Source organism: Falco peregrinus, chromosome 9 (assembly GCF_023634155.1).
Source record: "Falco peregrinus isolate bFalPer1 chromosome 9, bFalPer1.pri, whole genome shotgun sequence".
Classification (NCBI taxonomy): domain Eukaryota; kingdom Metazoa; phylum Chordata; class Aves; order Falconiformes; family Falconidae; genus Falco; species Falco peregrinus.
This window is the reverse complement of record NC_073729.1, coordinates 31,962,076-31,981,740: the sequence shown is the minus strand read 5'-3', so window position 1 is coordinate 31,981,740 and position 19,665 is coordinate 31,962,076. Positions and strand designations below refer to the sequence as shown.

The 19,665-nt window shown below is 37.8% G+C and overlaps 1 protein-coding gene and 1 long non-coding RNA gene across 5 annotated transcripts in view; one reads left to right on the top strand and one right to left on the bottom strand.

Annotated features, from left to right (window-relative positions):
• The window catches only part of LOC129785124 (uncharacterized), a 176,572-nt gene extending 166,895 nt beyond the window's left edge, over positions 1-9,677 (top strand). For 2 of the 3 annotated variants that reach the window (XR_008748728.1, XR_008748726.1), the window contains 3 exons: positions 5,188-5,300; positions 7,163-7,310; positions 9,479-9,574. This is a non-coding gene — a long non-coding RNA (uncharacterized LOC129785124). Of the gene's footprint in view, positions 1-5,187; positions 5,301-7,162; positions 7,311-9,478 lie in introns of all 3 variants that reach the window. The other variant, XR_008748727.1, reaches the window with a different exon arrangement.
• A 3,264-nt stretch (positions 9,678-12,941) lies between these two features.
• Positions 12,942-19,665, bottom strand: part of PREX1 (phosphatidylinositol-3,4,5-trisphosphate dependent Rac exchange factor 1) — a 165,136-nt gene continuing 158,412 nt past the window's right edge. For both annotated transcript variants that reach the window (XM_055813561.1, XM_055813562.1), the window contains exons 35-40: positions 18,963-19,077; positions 18,453-18,519; positions 17,531-17,718; positions 16,745-16,847; positions 16,119-16,186; positions 12,942-13,919 (exon numbers count right to left, since the gene is read on the bottom strand). In XM_055813561.1, coding sequence (XP_055669536.1) covers positions 13,877-13,919; positions 16,119-16,186; positions 16,745-16,847; positions 17,531-17,718; positions 18,453-18,519; positions 18,963-19,077 — 584 coding nt within the window. In that variant the 3' untranslated portion in view covers positions 12,942-13,876. The remainder of the gene's footprint in view (positions 13,920-16,118; positions 16,187-16,744; positions 16,848-17,530; positions 17,719-18,452; positions 18,520-18,962; positions 19,078-19,665) is intronic.

Here is a 19,665-nt window from a genome sequence, read left to right as displayed (position 1 = left end):
AAAGGCCAATCAATAACTGAATAGTTTGACAATCCCAAACCTCTGCCACTTTAATGTAATTGGAGTGTATGGAAAAAACATTACGTTTCAGCACCCACTAGCATCAACTTCCATTATTGGTAATACTACTAAGAATACATTCAAGTCATACTGTTGCAATAATGCGGAAGGAGTGGGAGCAAAGGGTTGTGCTGTCTTTTAAATCTATTTTGAGGGATATTGCTGTTTGCTGTGTATATTGGTTTGGGGACACACATGGAACCTCTCAGTATGTTTGAAGATTTTTATGGGCTGGTCTGTCTAAAACTGGTAATGCCAAACATGTTTGAAGCTAGTTATGGGGAGTCTCTATAGCAGTCCATCATCTGTGGTTTCTCCAGATGAGGAAGGGGGAAAAAGTAATATTTACTGGAGTGATATGTAGCAAATCAGGTGAATGGCATAATATGAAAAAATATATGAACAGTGGAATTTATTTTTAATGATCATCGTTAATAGTGATCATTTGGCTGTATTGATCAAACATTGCTTTTGGAAAACAATATGCTGTGACTGCTGGCATGTATGCTTCTTACGTTAGTAAGTGGGAAATTTCATTTGGAGAAAGAGCCTGGGAGAGATTCCCTTCATTTCCTCTGGCTTTCAGAGGTAAGAAACAGTTTTGCATCTGTTTGAGTGTCATTCAACTGCAGTAAAGATTATCACCGGGAGGACCAGTTTAAAGCAGCTAAAACGAACTTAACTGCTTTGTCATTACAGGATCTGATGAGTCTACATAGAAAAGCTAAGTTTTATACGTGTCTCTTTGGGAAAGCTCATTATTTTATGTGTGTGTGTATAGATACAGGGATTATTTTTTGAAATGTCCTACTGACAAAACCAGCCAATTTATCCCAGTGGAGCTAACTGAATATTTACTACTTTCATCTCCTTAGGGGTCCCAGGCAGCACTGAAAACCTAGCCTTTTGTATTCTCCTTTCAGCTTTAGATATAAACAGTGTAATTGTAAAGAGATACTGAAAATTTGTTTGCTTAACAGTTTTTTTTAGTTTTAATTCCACACCCCCCACCATTTTTCAAAATCTGACAATGTGAATTTCAGATTCACATCTAATACAGCATTAATTCAAAAGAATGCATGTGTCCTTTTATGACTTTCCCTGAACATGAATCCAAAAATAAAAACTTATAAAACTTTAATGGTTAATTAGTATTTGGCTATTTTGGGAGAAGAAAAAGCCTGCATGAACTCTGTGCTGATCAGCAGCAGCTTTCTGGAAGCTGTAAGCAAGATAGCTTGGCCCAGCAGAAAAAATTTCAGACTGAGGAAAAGATAAATCTTATTCTCTCCTTTGCTATCTTGACATGGTAATTTACCTCCTCTGTATTTGATTTCTCCACATGCAAAGAGGGATAAGGCTTATTTATCAGCCAGTAAATACTCAGCCTTTCTAGTCACTATGGATTGCTAATGCAGAGATATGCTGAAACTGTAGCTTTAATTCCACTACTAATTGGAAACTGGGAAGTTTCCTAGAACCTTTATCAAAAAGAGACATACTAAGTGGGACTGTGGTTTTGTAAGTCATGGCTATGTGTCAGAAAGTCTTTCCCCCTGCCTGCTTTAGTCTGAAAAAGGCTGTTGAAACCAGCAGGGTTCTTTCTTATGCTGCAAAATATGGACATTTCCATGAAATTTAATGTATTTTACAATTCTATGAGTATCCATGAGTAAAACTTATCTAGTAACGAGGAATGAGGGTAAAAATATGTGGTTTCCTTTGGCTTTTTTTCATTACTTTGAGTCTTAACTATCAAGTAAAGACAGATTCTAAATGTTATTTCTGACATTTTTTCATGGGCAAGAACCCCCAAACTAAAGGAAACTCACTTGATGGAAGGCGAAGTCCAGAACTTCTCAAGAAGCTTTCTGGGGTATATACAGAGATGAAGGGCAGGAGGAACAGTCACTGAATGCAAAGTAAGGATGGTTCAGTGGTCAGAGGAAGCCTAGGCAGCTATGAAACCAAGTTATTTCTATGCTGCAAAAGAAACTTCTTGTATGACACTGGCCATATTGCTTGCATCCAGATTCTCAAGGTTCTTCAAAAGTGTTTGGAGGCCTAAAGCATAAGAATAATTATTGTAGTGTTGAAGACTCAGGGGCACCATGGAATTAATAAAGTTTTCTGCAATGGTTTCTTTTCCTTTCCTAATAATTCTGTTCTAGTTTCTTTATGATTACCACAGAAGTCTGAACTACTGTTTCCAGGGATGGTCCACAAAAACAGAAAGATTTTTCAAGGCTTGGATATGAAATTTAAAACCTGACTTTGTACATCTAATGCCTAATTATTGATTTCACGTGAGCAATACTCTGCAGTTACTGATACTGAATTTTAGTTGCCATTTAATCACTTTAGCCGCTCATCACTGCAACATTCTTCTGTAGCTCTCTTCAATGGCCTTTGGATTTTGTTGTCTTAAATAACAGTTTATGATTTGAATTTTTTTCACAAGACATTCACTGTTTTTTTCAAATGACTGGTAAACAAATCCTGGCAGATTTCAAGACAGATCTGAGAAGTGAAGTGCTGATCACACCCAACCTGTGTGAAAACTACCATTTGTTTCTTGTCAGTCAACAATGTTAATGCAGTTGTTTTGGTTAGAATTATATCTCAGAGGCCTCGTTCTCATTTCCCATATGTACGGTGGGGAAAAAGTGCTTCCTACCTTATAGGGATACTGCGGAGTTACGTCCATTGAAGTACATTTCAATATTGCTGCAAGCTAGTCAGAAACTGCAGTCGGAGGAGAAGCAGATAGAGCGAGTGCTCAACCTCAACACAGAGCTGGCAATCACTCAGACTGGGAGCTGGGAGGCCCTCCTAGGTCTGGTAATATAGATAATATCCTTAGTAAGCAAGGAAGGAAAATACTTATTTCACTGCAGCAGTATGTCAAAAGTAGGCATAACAGCAGCATCTTTGCAGAGAGCAGCATGGTTGAGAGGATGCATAACAGGAGATGAAATAAGAGATGACCAGTAAATATAGCCCTATGTTGACTAGCTGATGGCAAAGATTCCGCTGAGGCACTCACTGACTGCTAAAGCTAGAAGAATACGTTGGTAAATAAGGATTGCTTGTTTTAAGAAGTGTGAAAACCCCAAAGATCCCAAACAGTTGGCGAACTTCTGTTCTGAGCTTTGTAATTATCTGCTCTTTATAAAAATAAGCAAACCACAGCCATGATCTAGACTGCATCTCAAATCCCTAATGTAATTCTCTAATGAGAAATATTAATAAATGTGGTCCATAAAGCACTTCTGGCAAATGACATTATACTGGTTCCTTCTTTTTATCTCCATCTGTTAAACTACTTTGAAAGGCAATTAAATTGCCTTTTAGATTGCTTTAAAAGGTAAAAATACTTCAACTTTTTTCCTAATCTGTCTTTCCTGTTTAAGCAAAGTCTTTTAGACAGTTGAACTGGTGATATGATGTTAGTAAGAGAATGCATGGTAATTTGTGAAATAGTGTATAGATGGCAAGAATTAGGTGTATGTTTGGTTGGGTTTGAGTTTTATACTGTCAGTTGTTGCTGGGTTTGGGTTATATACACTCCTTATAGTTGTGATTCCACTGAATTTATGGAATCTACATTTTATTTACACCAGAGTAGGCATAAAAAATAAGGCCCAAGGTTTGTTATTTCTTACAGCAAGACACGCTATGTGTTGTGCTAGCTACAAAATTGCTTATTTCAGAAAACTTTAATAAAGCTCCTAAAAAATAAACCAGAGCTGAGTTCACGTGGGATCAGAGATAAATGATGCATCCTTTCCAAATTACTCCTTCCAAGCAATGCATTCATGTGACAGCTTCATTAACTTTCATGCAATAATTTGCAGATAAATTCCATCAAAAAAAGCAAGTATTCAAGCACCACTAATAATATTAATTTGATTTTTGCACATTAAACCTGTGATAAAGCCATACTAATTATTTTAATTATCTCAAGATGAAAATACGTCACTCATGTAAGTAATTATGTAAGTAATTTAAAACTGATTAAATAATAATGATTCTTTGCTCATTGCCTTCAAAGTGCTTATAACCAAATTTAATTTTAAGCAGGATCAAGAAAATAATCACTTGATTCAAACATTAATTACTAATTTTAATCCTAATTCATTAAAAACAGGCCTATTTTTTTGCAGACTGCAGGGCATTAATTGACATTTTACAAAATGAGCCGTTATTTTGGCACGGGGAAGTATTTTTCAAACGGTGAATCGTGACTACCAGAAGGAATTGTTAAAGAGCTCTGAGGGAGCTTTGACTTAGAAAAAGGAGCCCTATTGCCCTATTTAGAGGCAGTTCAGCTTCTCTAGGTTGACTGGAAAAGTAGTTGTAACTCTGCTATTCACACTAGCCAGGGAGCTGTTAATGACCTTTAATTACTGGCAGTAGGAGAGTAAGCTGAAGAAAAATTATCCTAAAGTAAACAAACAGCAGCTTTATTGAGATAAACTGAAACAGGACAGGGAACAGTTTAGGTCAGTTTAGAAGTGTAAGAATCAGAAGGTTTATTGCTTGCTTTCCAATCAAATTGGAAAATAGAGAATCTGAGCAATTTGTTCAGGATTTGGTCCAGGAATGTAGAGCCTTACAACTATAGGACTGGTTTTGTTGGGGTTTTTTGTCTAGCTTGTCTGTAATAGCTAGCCTCCTTTGTTAGGAACCGGGGAGAATATCAACACCCTCCAAAAACCTTAGGAACTTTTGGATTGTAAATTCCTTTGGAAAAGGACTAGCTTTTTGATATATAACTGTAAAGAGTTTAACCCAATGCTAAGGGATCCTATATGATATATTAAAAAAAATTACATTGATGTATCAGTAATTTTCTAACAGTAGATTTTAAGCCCGATGGGATTATTATAACCGTCATGCAACATACTGACTGGTAACTCATGGGTTTTAACCCTTGTCCCTGCTGCTAATTCAATATCTCAATTTTGCTCACCCAAATTGTGTGCTTTCTAAGTCCCAGGTGATTAGAACTCCACCTAAGGGGCTATACTATCATTTTATTGATGATAGTTTTAGGAGTATTTCCTGTTCAGCCTGTATTTTTACACTTACCAGTTTAACCCTTCTCATCTCTTTGCTCCTCAGATAATCCATCTTAACCACAGGCAGAACTGGACACAGATTCCATGACTGAAAATCAACACAACTAGAGTTTCGACAAGGAATCATTTGAATTGTGAAGGAAAGCCAGTAAAAAGGTAATCTGTTCTTTTTGCTCCACAGAGAAGGTATTATTTTGTACTGTCATCAGCCACTCACTAGACTTTGGTATAAAGAGAACACAACTGAAAGTAGAAACCGAGATGTTCAATGCAGCTAATACACTGTCCAAACCACCTTTCTCTGCATAAATGTAATGACCTGAAACTGGGGCAGGGTAGGGTGGGTATTTTATTGAAGTGTAGATACCAGTGGATAAGCCTGAAGTAACTGTTATTTGCTGCTTGATGGGGGGAAATCATGATGTATTTTTTAAATTGTCAAACAGAACCCATACAAAACAGACAGGCATTTATTTTAATAGAAAGCTATCAGGAGATGAAAACAGTTAATCACTGAGAAATACTCCCCGTCTTTTAATGAGCACAGGACAACAACAACAAAAAAAAAAAAAAAAGAAGAAATAACACTGAAGATTAAGGCTGTATGTCAGCTGTAGCAAAAAACTGCCTAGCATAATGCAGTGCCCAGTGGAGACTGGGCAGAGAGGACAAATAATGTCTTTTTCCCTGAACTTCCTCCTACATATGTGTGCCTGCAGGAGGTGGGCAGCCCCTGGCAGTTTTAAAGTCTAGGTCTCCCTATCGGGAAATTTTGGAAGTAGGTGGTCCCTGGGGTACCCTGGTCCTGGTCTGGTTGGGCTGCAGCTGTCTCCCTTGCAGATGATCATGGCAGCTGGTGAGCTGAGAGCAGACAGCAAGCGTACTGCGCAGTTTGTCAGCAGGTCTTCAGCATTGCCCCTTGGCACTCTCAACAGCAGCAGCATGCCCCTGGGTGAGCCACCGTTACTGGCAACTGTACAAGGAAAAAGAGTTATCAGAGACCTTCTGAAATAGTTCCTATTGCTCTGAACACAGTTTACTTACTATAAACTTACTTTTGCTTCACATTACTTCTGTGTAAGCCATGGATGGGGTTAGTACTGGGTGTACTAGTACAAGTTCTTGTTGTGAAGATCCCCAGGAGCTATTTGTTCTTTGCTCAAAACAGCTTATGAGTCCGGGCTTTTGAACATGCTATTAAGGCTCTAAGGCAAAGAACTGGCAGTCACAGTCCCTGCCCCTCATCTCTCCTGAACAGTAAAATGAAAATGCAGACATCTCAACTGATTTCCAAAAAGCAAACAGTACATTCCTTTTCTAGCGACTAGCTGATTGCCCCGGTGAATAGGATCAAAGGAGAAAGCAGGCTAGAAAGCAAGCCAGTCAAATTCACCAGTGAAAAGGAACAGGAACTTTATAAAAAACAACACTGATAAAGGAAGCAGGAAATGTTGGGCTTATAGTGGGTTCAGAAACATTAGGCTAGGGATCTCACGGCACTCTGTAAGACTTTCAGCGTCCCTTTCATGATCTGCATTACCCTCAGAAGCAGCTTACTAGGTGAGGTCTGTTTCTTGATTGGAATTCCTTATGCCTATTTTCTCCAGCATAAAACACTGCTTGGAGAGAAGCCCATTATTGCTGCTCTCTGTGGCATGTTTGTTTCTCTTTGGTTTCTGCCCCAGTGTCATACAGTCAACTTCTTTAAGGCTGAAACAGGTCTCTTGTTCAGGGGTTGCTGTACGAGTAGCACCTCTTTAAGTTTCTTCAAAACAAAGTGGAAATTAAACCACCAGTAGAAACTAGAGGCTTGTCCTTGTCTTATAGTAATGTTCAGGCTACTAAACTTTGAGGACTTAAGGAATTTGACAGGGTGATTTTGGTTAAGAACCAAAACCTAACATATTTCAACATGCAATAATGGGGCAAAAAAGAAGTTCAGTTTTCACCACACAGGAAGCCACAAACTAAACTGTTCTTGAATCTCTCCTTTGACATGTTTCCTCTCTATTACTAAGAAGAGAAGAAAACCCAAATCACAGTATCTTGATCAGAGGCATGGATGAAGGGATTTAAGTCTTATGTTATTCTCCTCTTTCTTGGAAACCTATGGAACCCTTTCAGGTGTGCAGATTTAATCTCTTCAGTTGATTCTTTCAGTGAATGGTAAGTGTCCTCATTCTAACTGCTGGATCGCATGTACTTGATGCAACACATACACTGTGGAAATAGTAGAAGTTGTAAGCAATTTAGGTATTCTGAATAAGTGTCAGAACATATAAAGCTGAGTTTAAAACTCTGAGGGAAAACCTGTCTCAGTTTCAGGGTGAAAGGAAATTTTAGATGCACGGTTGGGGGAATCAAAAGCAGCAATGCATTTTCCTGGCTTCAGTTTTTGTCTTTGTTTGCAGAGGGGTAAGAGATCTTGTTCTTTAATTCATGCCCTGTAAAGACAGAATGCAGTTTTCACACAGCAGGAAAGAGCTCTTTTAATTGTCCCTCAAAACGGAAAAGGATTTGACCATCAAATAGCTTTCTTTTTACTTTCTCAATCTTCTTGAAGTTCAAAAGGTTCTGCTTAAAGCAATAGCCCAAATATTTTTAATGACCCAATAGAAATGTCTCCTGTTCAGATACCTTCCAACCTTCCAAACCTAAGAGGAGCACTCTGAATCCCGTCTGATAAAAGACACATTGTTATGACCATCTGGGCAGTTTTTTCTGAATGGCTTGATTTCAACTGACAGACACAGAGCATACACACAGATCAGTAATGCTGAAATGACAACATGGATTAGACAATACAACACAAAAAGTTGAACAAATTATATTAAGACTTTTTTCTTAATGCAGGATACACATGCTTAGTTAAAAATACAGAAACACGAAGAAAAATATAACACTATTAATACATGGAAATCCCTCAAACTTAACTGGAAAAACCCTCTCAAACATTCTGTACATTTTTTCTTTTTACAAAACATTTGAAAATGCCAATTCTATAAACTGATATAAAACTATAATCTCTGGAACATTTTCCTAAACCCATGAAAAGTTCGGTTTCATGTAAAAACATAGTATACAACTCGTGTCATGTCAGAATAGCCCCCCCCCGCCCAGACGAGGTAATTGATCTTAGGTGCAAAATGAGCTGTAAATCTAGTAATGCTACAGCAATCTTACTTGAGCTGCTATGGCTGATCATCACTTAACGTTGAAAAGCCTTTTAAATTTGGCCTAACCTACAGTCGGACTGCAGTGGTCTCTCCTACCCTTTGTAAAAAGGGCAAAAATAAAGGCCCTTCAAAAGCTCTCTTCCTCTGCAATGAGTTGTTAGTGCACTGATTTTCATCTTGAGGTCTTAGCTCATTTAGAAACATCTGTGAAAGGTTAACTATAAAAAGCAAGCCTATTGTTCTAAGATAATCAGGTCCTTCATCTTTAATTCAGCACTGAAGCCAGTGGAGGTTTCAGAATACCAAGGTGTAACCCATTGAACTGGTTGGGGTCCAGGTACTGACAAATTTTCTTCCGGTATGCTTGATTGCAACACTGTATCAGAGCCTGATTCTCAGGGTATATATACTGATAATTAGAAGGATTTTAAATAAACAGTATTATCCTCGTGCCCAACTGTAGGATAAAACAATTATCAATTCTTTTACAAACTAAAATGTGCTACTCTGAAATCCAAATTGAATATCCTCTTGCCAAGGCCGTATTTTTAAAATATTATTCACCTAACATTTACTTATGTTCTGAATTCTGACATTCTTCGAATCAAGGAGTAGGATCCGCTGAAGATAAGGGAGTCTGAAGAAACTTCACATATAAATATGAGTTTATTATTTTTCACTAATGAAAAGCAGGTATGTTAAATTAGGTTCCTTTGATGGTATTAATGCCTAGTACTTCCAGGCCCTGAAATGGAGCAGAGCAAGTACGTAAGAAATACACTCAGTCTTTCCTTGTACCAAGTGCTATTAATTAATGGATTTATAGGAATTAAAAGCAGATATTTTTATATGTCTTTGTGGTGTTTATCCTTTTTTTCCATCTAGTTTCTTGGTTTTTATGTATTAGAACTGTATTATATATGTAAAGGACTGTCAGTTTTCAAAGCAGTTTACCATTTTTCTCCTTTGAATCTTTACAATACCGGTGTTAATAGTTCCCCAGTTCCCATCCCAAAGTGCAGCAGAAGTGAATTGCTCAGTATAGCAAAGCAAGTTGGGCATGGTGAGACTGAGCACTTGGAAATTCATATCTTAAGAACACCAGAATGTTTTCAGTCTGTGACAGTAAAACTGCTATTGCACGATGTTATTTAACAGAAACCAGGAAGGACTGTTGCATAAGGAGGATCAGAAGCCAGTGGCACGACAACCATTCCTTGGTGCTAACCAAAGCCAGGACTCTGATTCTAAAAGGTGGGAAAAACATCTTTTGCTGTTTGAGGGCTTTTCTCCCCTGTTAAGATAAACAGCTATTGCAGACTTCTCTGAATGGCCAATTTGAACACTAGTGCTACACAAATACTAGTTTCAGATACAAATTGTACTGGGCAATTTGATTAATCAATGATATCAGTAAGTCTATGAGCTGTGTGCTGCTGGGAATACTCTGGTTTCATGAGCTGTTTGTTGGGTTGGGGGTGGTGGGTTTTTTGCCCTTTTACCAATAAGCAATGATTAGGTGCTTAGAAGCTGTGTCAGACGTTTATAATGCCAAGCGTTATGACAGATTTAATACTATATATGCTGTTTGGAAGTAGGAGTGTTTAAAATTATTTTTTCATTGAAATTCTGGTTAGGCCTTAGTGTTCTATACCTTCAAATCAGTTTAGAACCATGAAATAATTAGTGCTCAAAATATTCCCAAATTATCACTATTTACTGAGAAGAAAATATGACAGAGAAAAAGGATTTGCCAGAGCCCAGGTGGATTTTTCTTTTTAATGGTTTTTATTCCCAATAGAAGCGAGATGTGTATTTGTATAAATCTGTGCTTTCTCATCTAAAAATCCCAGTATTTCAGTCTGCAACTGAATACTGGAATATGAAAACGTCTAATGCTAACAGATAGGTGTGGCCTGGATTTGAAAAGCAGTTTACACCTCTGCAAATGCCACGGACAAAACCAGACAAAGGAGGGGCCACCTTCTCCTGCTCAGAGAGGCTCTTCCATGGCTCCAGGCACTACTGACTGCTTCATTTTTCCAAGCCCCTTTGTAAAAGTTACTTCTTTTTTTTGTCAGAGCCTGATTGGGAAAGAAAAAAAAAAAAAAAGTGTTTCTGGGGTCCAGAACAATGGATGGCTTGTGCTTTCAACTTGTGGCTGTATTTATGTTTAGATTGAACTGGCTTTACCTCCCTCATTATTACATTATTATCTTTATAAAAGGGCATCAGTTATACTTGTTTCTTAAGCTAAATCAAGCTCTCCTGGTCTTTTCTTGCAGAATTGTATCCACTTTATTGATACCATTTATAGTGTTTTTCTTCAACATCTAGCTACTGCAATTTCACTTAATTATTTGGCCTCTGCACAGTGGCTTGACTATTTCCCCATCCCAGCTGGAAATTTGTCTCCTAGTACAGGCTGAGCTTTCACGATTCTATCAAATTGCATCTGAGTCATCTTGTAGCAAACCATAACCAAGGTCCTTTTATTATCAATTAACAAGAAATATAGCAAAATACTTTGTTTATTCTTCAAGTGCATGAGCTAGTTATTTGTAATGTAAAATTTCATCTCATTCATTTCATCCCCTTCAGTGTTCAATGTCTTCCAGGATGGTTTTTTTATGTGCACCCTGATCTAGATCACTGCCTCCCACTTTAACATCACCCCTGGCCTCATAGTACCTGTGCTTCAGTGTTTAATGAAAACGCTAAGTAAATTCAGTTGCGAGACTGATGCATAAGATATTCCACTCGCAGCTGCCACCCGACCCCCACCTTCTTTTCAGCGTTGCCTTCTTTCCTTTAGCCAGCTGCTTACACACCTCATCGTCACGCTGCTAGTTTCCATTTTCTCCATCTCGACCGTTTTCCACATTTTCCATACTTCCACTATCAGGTGCTCCAAATCTATGAAATCTGCACTTGCTTGGTTGTGGGTTCTTACTTGGCTTTCAGCCATGGAAATTCTACAGCCCTAAGCCACTCTCCTTACTTGCAGGTTGGCTTGTGCGTTGCCCTCTTATTTTCCGCTTGAACCTGTTTTTTCCAGCACTGCGTTCAAACCCTGCAATTTTACAGCATCAGAACAGTTTTTCTTTTCTGCTTTTATAGGAAGCCTGCAGTGAAACACACCTGCAGCCGACACTGCACAAACAGGAAGGGTTTAGCTCTGCACTGCCAGTTTGAGCTGATATCAAAACCAACTCTTCCCTTACAGTTTAAACTTCCGACTCCTCATCAGTCCATACAAATCTCAGAACTCAAACTGTTCAACAGAACTTTGAGCTAAGGAACTAAAGGCTGTAACAGAATAATAAGATCATACCTTCTTTCCTTATAATATAAACCAACTTTTAATAATAAAAACTTCTATCACGTTTTCAATGAGAATAACATACATTTCAATGTAAAACAGTGCACAGTGTAAATGCCCTTAGATACTCTTCTATGCATCTTTAATGTTTACAGTGACTGCGTAAGTGTGGGCCAGGATCCTCATCAGGCCGTGTAAATCGCTGCAGTTCCACTGAACAGAGCCGATGTAGACAAAGCGAGGATCTTGACCTATGTGTTCTTTTTATTTTTGGGTGTTCCTACAGTTCTTATAACACTAAGTACATTTTAAGTTGAGGATTCAGTAAAGAAACAACCATTTCTTCTTCAAACAGCAAGAATAACTCTTCTACAATTAACAAAAAGTGCATTGAAATAATGATCTACTGGTCTGGCTGCAGTACAAAATGGATACTCGGTAACAAGTCCCCGTATCCAACAGCTGGCGACTGACAGGTTGTCCTAGTTCCCTGCAACAGGTTACTGTAGGTCCGAGGAAACAGGTACAAGTAAGAGATTAAACAAAACATGTTCCTTCCCCAAAACTATATCAGTCTGTGAGTGAAGGAAAACAAATAATAATTAAACCATTAAGAAATAAGGTTCAGAACAATCTGCATCCCCAAACTTGCAACAAGCCGTTTTGTATTGAAGTGCAGATTAAAAAAAAAAAAAAAAAAAAAATCAAGAGACCTTCATATCCAAATAGAAAAAGTCTAATTTTAGTTTTTGAGTTGGTTTGGGCAGTAATAAAATAAAATTAAGCCAGCTAAAAAACAAACAACATCACAAATAAAACCCCCAAACTTTTATTTTCTAGAATATACATCACTGCAAAGCGCTTCTGGATTTCCTAACTGTGAACTGTTTTAAACGAGGCTGTGGAGAAGCAGAGGAATGGTAACTTTCCTATACACCCTCGTACTGAGACTTGCTACAACTGAAACTCGTTAGGGAGGGATGGTCATATTAAGGCACTCACTCCAAAAGAACATTATTTCTGTCCTGAGACTGCTGACATGTTTCAATTAGTTTCAGCCAGTAATTTGGAAAAAATTACCGTGCTTAGGATAATACTGACAGAATGGAGAACAATTTTTGAAACAAGAGAAAATAAAGTACATTATATACATGATTCCTTTTTTTCTTTTAACTTAAAAGCATCCCTAATACATCTTAATAACTGTATTAAAGACTACTTAAATATCGAAAGATTTTAAATAATGTAGATTTTTTTTCAGTAAACTGGGAGTAGCTGTGTAAATTGCCAGCATATTGGTCCCATTTTAAACAATATAATTTTTATTTAAATCTTGTATATATAATAACATGATCGAAAACACATATTCCACTCCACATAAATAAGTATAGTTCTTCTGACCTGTTTTCAAAACTACATCTGTTCAAATAATCAGATTATAAGACTGTATTTTTCCTTTGTAAAGTTTCCTTTAAACTCCTCCACTCCCAATCTCTCCTCTTAAATAGTACTGTATTTCCAGAGTACATAATAGGGCATTAGTAAAAAGAGTTAATCAAAAACCTGAAAGCTACAGTAAGTAAAATGAAGTAATGTTAAGAAGTATTATGGAATGTATACTCTGCAGCATAGAGAGATTGGTTCTCACTGGGCTGAATGGGAAAATTACTCCAGAAGAAATTCTTTATGTTCATATTTGACTGAACCATAGATTGTGCTATTCGTTGTTCAAAAGTGCAGGTCAGTTAATGGAAAAGCGGTGTTTATGAAGCTACTGCTCAAGGATGCTGACCAAAATTATGCTGGCAATTAAATGGGTGCCAGATGCAGTACAGGGAGAGAGAGATGCGTCATTCTGGATTTTCTTAAGCAATCTGTATCCTGAAGTCCACAACTTTTAGGTGGCAGCACAAACAAGTCACCAGTGAAACTGCACTTTCTTGCAATATAACTGTCACTTTTCCAGGCAAACGGCAGTAACATCCACATCCACCTTAGCTCTGTGGTGTTTGTTTCAAGAATTTCTTCAAGAAGTCAAAGAAACAAGAATCCCTGCACGTGCCGCAGGAGTTCAAAGGCAGGTTCTTGGTGCCTTGGTCCAGCAGGTTCATCCGCTACTCAACCAGAGCAGCGCCTCTTGGTTCAGCACCATCAGTGTCAGTTAGCGTGGGTCCTCAGCCAGGGCGGCTCAGCTGAATGCTTCAGTGATGCTGCAATGTAGGTGCCTCTCACTTCTATAAATCCCCATCTGTAGGTGGCTGGCACAACCTATAGAGTCTTTAAGGCAGAATAAGAGTATGGTATTAAATAGCATAAGCATGATAACCAAGTTCCTGACATAGAATATGGCAGTCAACTTCTTTTATCATTCTGCAAGCTTTAATCTGATATCAAAAGTACCACCATTTCTGCAAATTTAGAAGTGCCACTGGTGATTTATTAACTAAAGTATTTACAATCATTGTTTAAATACTCTACGAGACTTTCCATCACTCCCTTTTAACTTTTGCCCAGTTTGGGTCTTCAACAGTCCCCTTTTCTATTTCTTCAGCTTTAAGCCCTGTTCAGTATTTTTCCTGAACAAGACAGTTCACCCCTCACGCGGCTTGGGCTACCAAACGGAGAAAGGAATGTACTGGCTTATTGACATGGCTGAACAAACTTTAAAATTGGTAATCATATTTTCAGAGAACCATTTTGAGCCACAAGATTAGCAAATTGAGATCACTGGTTAAAACTCTAAGTATATCTTGACTCTCATTCATATATGACTCTGGTAGCTTTTTCTTGCTTTTTCTATTTTTCATTTGAATAGACTCAAGTCTTTTATAACTTCCCTTTCAAGGCCGCTACTACAGAGTTTGACAAACGTCAATGCTCTGAAATATAATCCTGAGAATTAACATTAATTCACCAGATCACCTTTTCACTTCGCTCAGTTTTATTTCACATTATGATGATGGAACCCAGTAGGAACACATGTATCTGAGCTTTATTGCCATGAAATAATCCAAGTAAATAGTCCTGGAATCTGGCATTGTGATGTAGAGTGCATACAAAAGGAGTACCTCATCTTCTGATTTGTTTGTAAAGCTGTTTCTTTTTGAACACAGCATGCTGTTACAGTCGTAAAAACGGAACCAAAGTAATGTACAGACATTAATAAGGCGAAATAGCCATGCTGCTAGAACACTGCTATATGACACCGGGGACATGGTACAGGAGCCAACACTGACTATTATTTTATTCCTTTTTGAAATAGTAATTACAATCCAACAGAAGGACAAGGTTCTAAATGCAAAACATTGTTCTTTTTAAGGTCTTAGAAAATAAACGAAGGCCAGACTGTTATAATGGAGCATCATTACAGTCCGCAAAGTTTAAAATAATTACCTATAAATGCTTTGAGGAGCAGATAGGAAAAATACTAAAAAGAGGCCAGGCTTGTTTAGACTAACTCAGAAGTCTTAATGGGTGAACGAGATAGCAATGTTTGAAAGAAGTCTTCCTGACACTGAGCTACTGTGTTCCTTGGAGGACTCCAGCATTAGCAAATACACTCACTCTGGCTGAAGGGAGGGCACAGACTTTACTGGATCTTTTCTGGTGCCGATTCCTGCATGCCAGAGCTGGTTTGCCTTCATATAAACAACACCATTGATGAAGGTAAATCAGAAGTTTTTCTGATATTTGTACAGACTGATCCTGTATATATTGTCATCTAAATCGTGACGATTTGTTACTACCTTTGTGGTAAAATGCTATGTTACAGTTTACAAAAGAATATTCTCTTCGCTCTGGTATGTGAAATTGGAGGAGTATTAACCAGAAAGAGATACTTTTCTTAAAAATAAAGCTACTCTTATCCTGTAGAGAGAGAGATGATGAACATCTTTAGCTCCTGTTAGGTGCAGTAGGATTCACAAATGTACAGTGCTTTTCAAACTTGTCTTCCAGACAAGAACATGTATCACTCACCCTGGGCAACTGATCTTCCTTAGAGCTGCATTACTGTATGGTTACTCTGACTTGAAGCGCTCACTCTTAAACCTGCTCTGCCAAAACTAAACAGTAAAGCTCTTCTAAGCACACAATAGCATTAGCCTATGAATTGTCTTTGCGTATCTGCAGTCCGATTTGCCATTCAGTTTTTCTTTCTGAGCATGCCACAGATGGCTGTCAATCACTAGCTTTGCCAACTCACAGCAACAGTCCAAAAATACCCTTCTCTCTGATCAGTTACATTTTATGCAGAAAATGCAGAAACCTTTGAAGTTAATGATCTGCAAATTGTAAGCAGCAAAGCTGATTAATTTACAGTGCGCTTAGTTTAGTACAGTGAGAAAGAACAGGATTTTTTAAAATTTTTTCCACTATTGCTGCTAAGGCGATCCTTGGTTATAACAGGAACTCCACAACTGTTACAGAAACATAAAACCAGCACTCAGATAAAACGCATAATACGTAATAACCTACCGAGGTGCACACTGTGGCATTTGGTCCATCACTTTCAGATTCTTGGCAGAGATTTCAACCCTTGGTCCCTAAGGAAACAGACAATTTATGGTACTGACAGTATCAATACAGCATCTGATCCTTAGGGGAAAATATTATAATGGGAGTATGGTTTCTATTTGAGAATCCATTAACTACTTTTAGAACAGTTGGAATCCATTGGGTGGATACATTAGTCATCTGTGTTTACTTAAAAGATGGAATTAGTCCCAAAGCACTTTACAAGCACTGCTGTCTAGCACTAGGGAATTTCTACTATTTAACACTATGACTGAGACTTGGGGTTTTTTTATGTACAGAAAATGTCTTAAATATACTGCACAGTCTCTACTTTCTAACGATCAAGACACACACTTTAAATAATGTACACTGAGGCATATATTTAAATTGTTGTTATGGCTATACACGCAAAAGTTAAATTTGTTCCTGTCAAATATATGCGTAGCTATTCAGATACTCATAGACGTTTGGCTGTGTGGGTGTGTAGTGCACAAAATACAGTGCCACACTGAAACAAAGTGGTGTTTGTACAATGATGTTACTGGAATGAATATGGTGGCAGGCAGCAGACACACTCAAATACTTACTTGCTTTCGCATGATGTCTGTAGCTTGCATGATACACTTGGGCAAAAGTCCATGACTTCGAGCCAGGATGGCTGCTTGCTCCAGGGACACACTCAGTGTACTTCTGAACATGGGAACAAGAGACATGAAATCACAGATCGTACTTACAAATGTATTAATAGGTATGTACAGGGCACTTAACTGTTATGTATGATTTCTGTTAGCTAGCATTCTTATATTTACTTTTTTAGTTGTTTTACTTACAAAACTATAAAATTACCTCAGTCCTGCATGTCCAGTCTTGTTACCTAGAAACTGCAATTGTTTGAGTCTCTGGCATCATTATTACAAGACTATGTGTCCCTGCTCTTCTGCATTGATTCCTATAAAGTCATTCACAAATTAATCTTTTCTCTACTCAATGGTTTTAAGGCGCTGGAAAAACAGTGGTGTGTTTAGAATCAATGCTTGCATACACCAAGATTCTAAAGCTATTTTTGAGCAACTTCCTATTTTTCCAGCCTGTGATTGAAGACAATGTTGACTGAAAGTTACATGCAATGAGATCACTCGGTTGCATTGGTTGATGCACTGAAATATAAAAAATTGTGTCTCAATAATTATTAACAAAAGTATTAAAAGTCACAACCTACCCTTAAATAAAGATGGCAGTAGATTGGGGTCCTTATTACATTCCGTTACAATCTACCTTCTATTGCTTTGAACAGACTCAAATATATTGCTCAGATCTCTAGAAAGGACAAACGTTCTCATCGCACCGGTAACACGTAGGCTTCTTAAACCTACCTCTGCATCCCAGTGCCGCACATAGTGATCTGACAGGCTCCAAGTCGGTAACAGAGCTCAGAGGATATAGGCAGCAGCCCAGCTCCTGATGTGTTACTGCTAGAACACCCTGACTGGGTTGGTTTTGTATTAATGAACGACTTCATCAGCCTGCAAAGCTCATCCATTGCATTAATGGGGCGAATAAGCTAAACAAAGCAATGAAAAAAATCCATCAGTGGCATACTTAGACCTTCAGTTATAAAAATGTTTGCAATTCTTTATCCTATACCTAAGCACAAGAATCTACGCAAGAGTAATTGCCACACAGAAACAACTATTTAGAATATATATGAACTTTGGAAGTAGAAAAATACAATTATTTAGACTTGGGACAAAGTTTTGCAATTATCACAAATCACATAGATTACTTACAATGTATATTACAATTGCAAGGATACTCTCTGATTTTGTCTTCCCTGCAGTAGTATTTAATGCCTTACATGCATATATTCACGTGTATCACCTGCCCTAGTTAGACAGACTGCCTTTACGTGAGATGCCGGTAAGTTTTTCCTATTGTTTTTTTCTATAACACTGAACAAAATGTAACTTGCAAACTGAACATTTGTTCGTTTTCATGTGTCTGTGGGAAAGGAAAATTGATTCATTCTGTCCAATATCAGGTACCATATTTAGCAGGGGCAGTCAGTCTTAATATTGCCTAGATTAAAGGTTCTGCACATTTTTTTCCAAACAAAAGAACTATAGCCAAGCTTCAGAGAAATTCAGATCACTTCTTTAGGGCAGGGAACATTTTTTTAAATGATGTTTGGGTTTGTACACGTCTGCCATCGGGATATCGCACAACTGGGACAATAGAGATGTAGAAATAATATTTCTGTGAGACAGTTTATTGTAGAAATAAACACCATAACAATACCTGATCAATCTTCACTGCAGTAGTATTGGAATCAGTGGGCAAGTTTGATCTCTCCAGGTAAAATGTCCTGCAAAAAGGCCAGCAAGGACAACATTTGTTAGTGAATCTCCTTTCAAGCACACAGATATACACTAGTTTGTATAAAACATCTGAGAAGGCTATGCTAAAAATCTTGTACTTCAAGATCTGCTTTCTTATGGAACCATTTTGCTTGCCGTTATTTACAGAGTCTGTATTTAAATGTTCCAAGTCCTGGTTTTTAAGTAATTTTTGCTCTGCACAAAATCCTGAAGTCAAAGTACTTGGGAGTTTCCTTCCGTACAGTGCACTACTTCAGAATGAGTTTAACTATGGGAAGAAAATTAACAAGTTTCCCACACAATGAGGTTCTCCAAAAATCCATCTGTGCAAGAAACCATCAGGAAAGGAATCTCTTTTTCTAATTTTAAGGTCCATAGCAAGGAGCACTCTTTGCAATGTCTTTTAAGGCAAGGGAGAAGCATGAAATACCTGAGTTTACGGTAGTATTGCTGCACTTTTTCAAGTGAAACACCATTAATTTGCTGTGGAAGTTCTTCTAGAGATGAGCCGGCTGGTTGTGATTGCCCCTCCATACTCTCCAGAGCTGAAGAAGAAAACATTTTACTAAACCTATGTTACTAGTTTTCTTTTTATTCATTTACTTATTTATCGCTATACCATCTCACTGCTCAACACATGACTGTTGGGTTATGTCAAGGCTGATACTGTTACTGTCTAAATTGAATGCATTTCCCAGTACAGAAATAGAGTGCTAGTATCATAAAGGTGAGCTCCACAGAAAGCAGCTCTGTCTAACAGCAATTACTCCCCATTAATAGCCCCTTGAAGGGAATTTCCTGCATTGCATTTTGGTGTGAATATTTGCTTATCAAGTCAATTTCCAGCCCAGACGATTCGATCACGGTGTACGCTTTTAAAAACAATTCTCTCTAGCCTGGGAACATCTCCTATCTTACATGTAGTGTAATATAATGGTTCTACAGCCTTTACAGGAAGATGTAAAAAAGCCCCAAACAGGCATATCTTGTTCTCATGACTGTTTCTTATTCTAAGATGTAGCACTCCCCAGGCCCTCCTAGAACAGAAACATCTGCTTCTTAAATATGCCTGTAGTTCTCAGTTATGTTCTGAGCTTCATGGTCATTCTTTGTTTTGCATCTTTTCAACACAG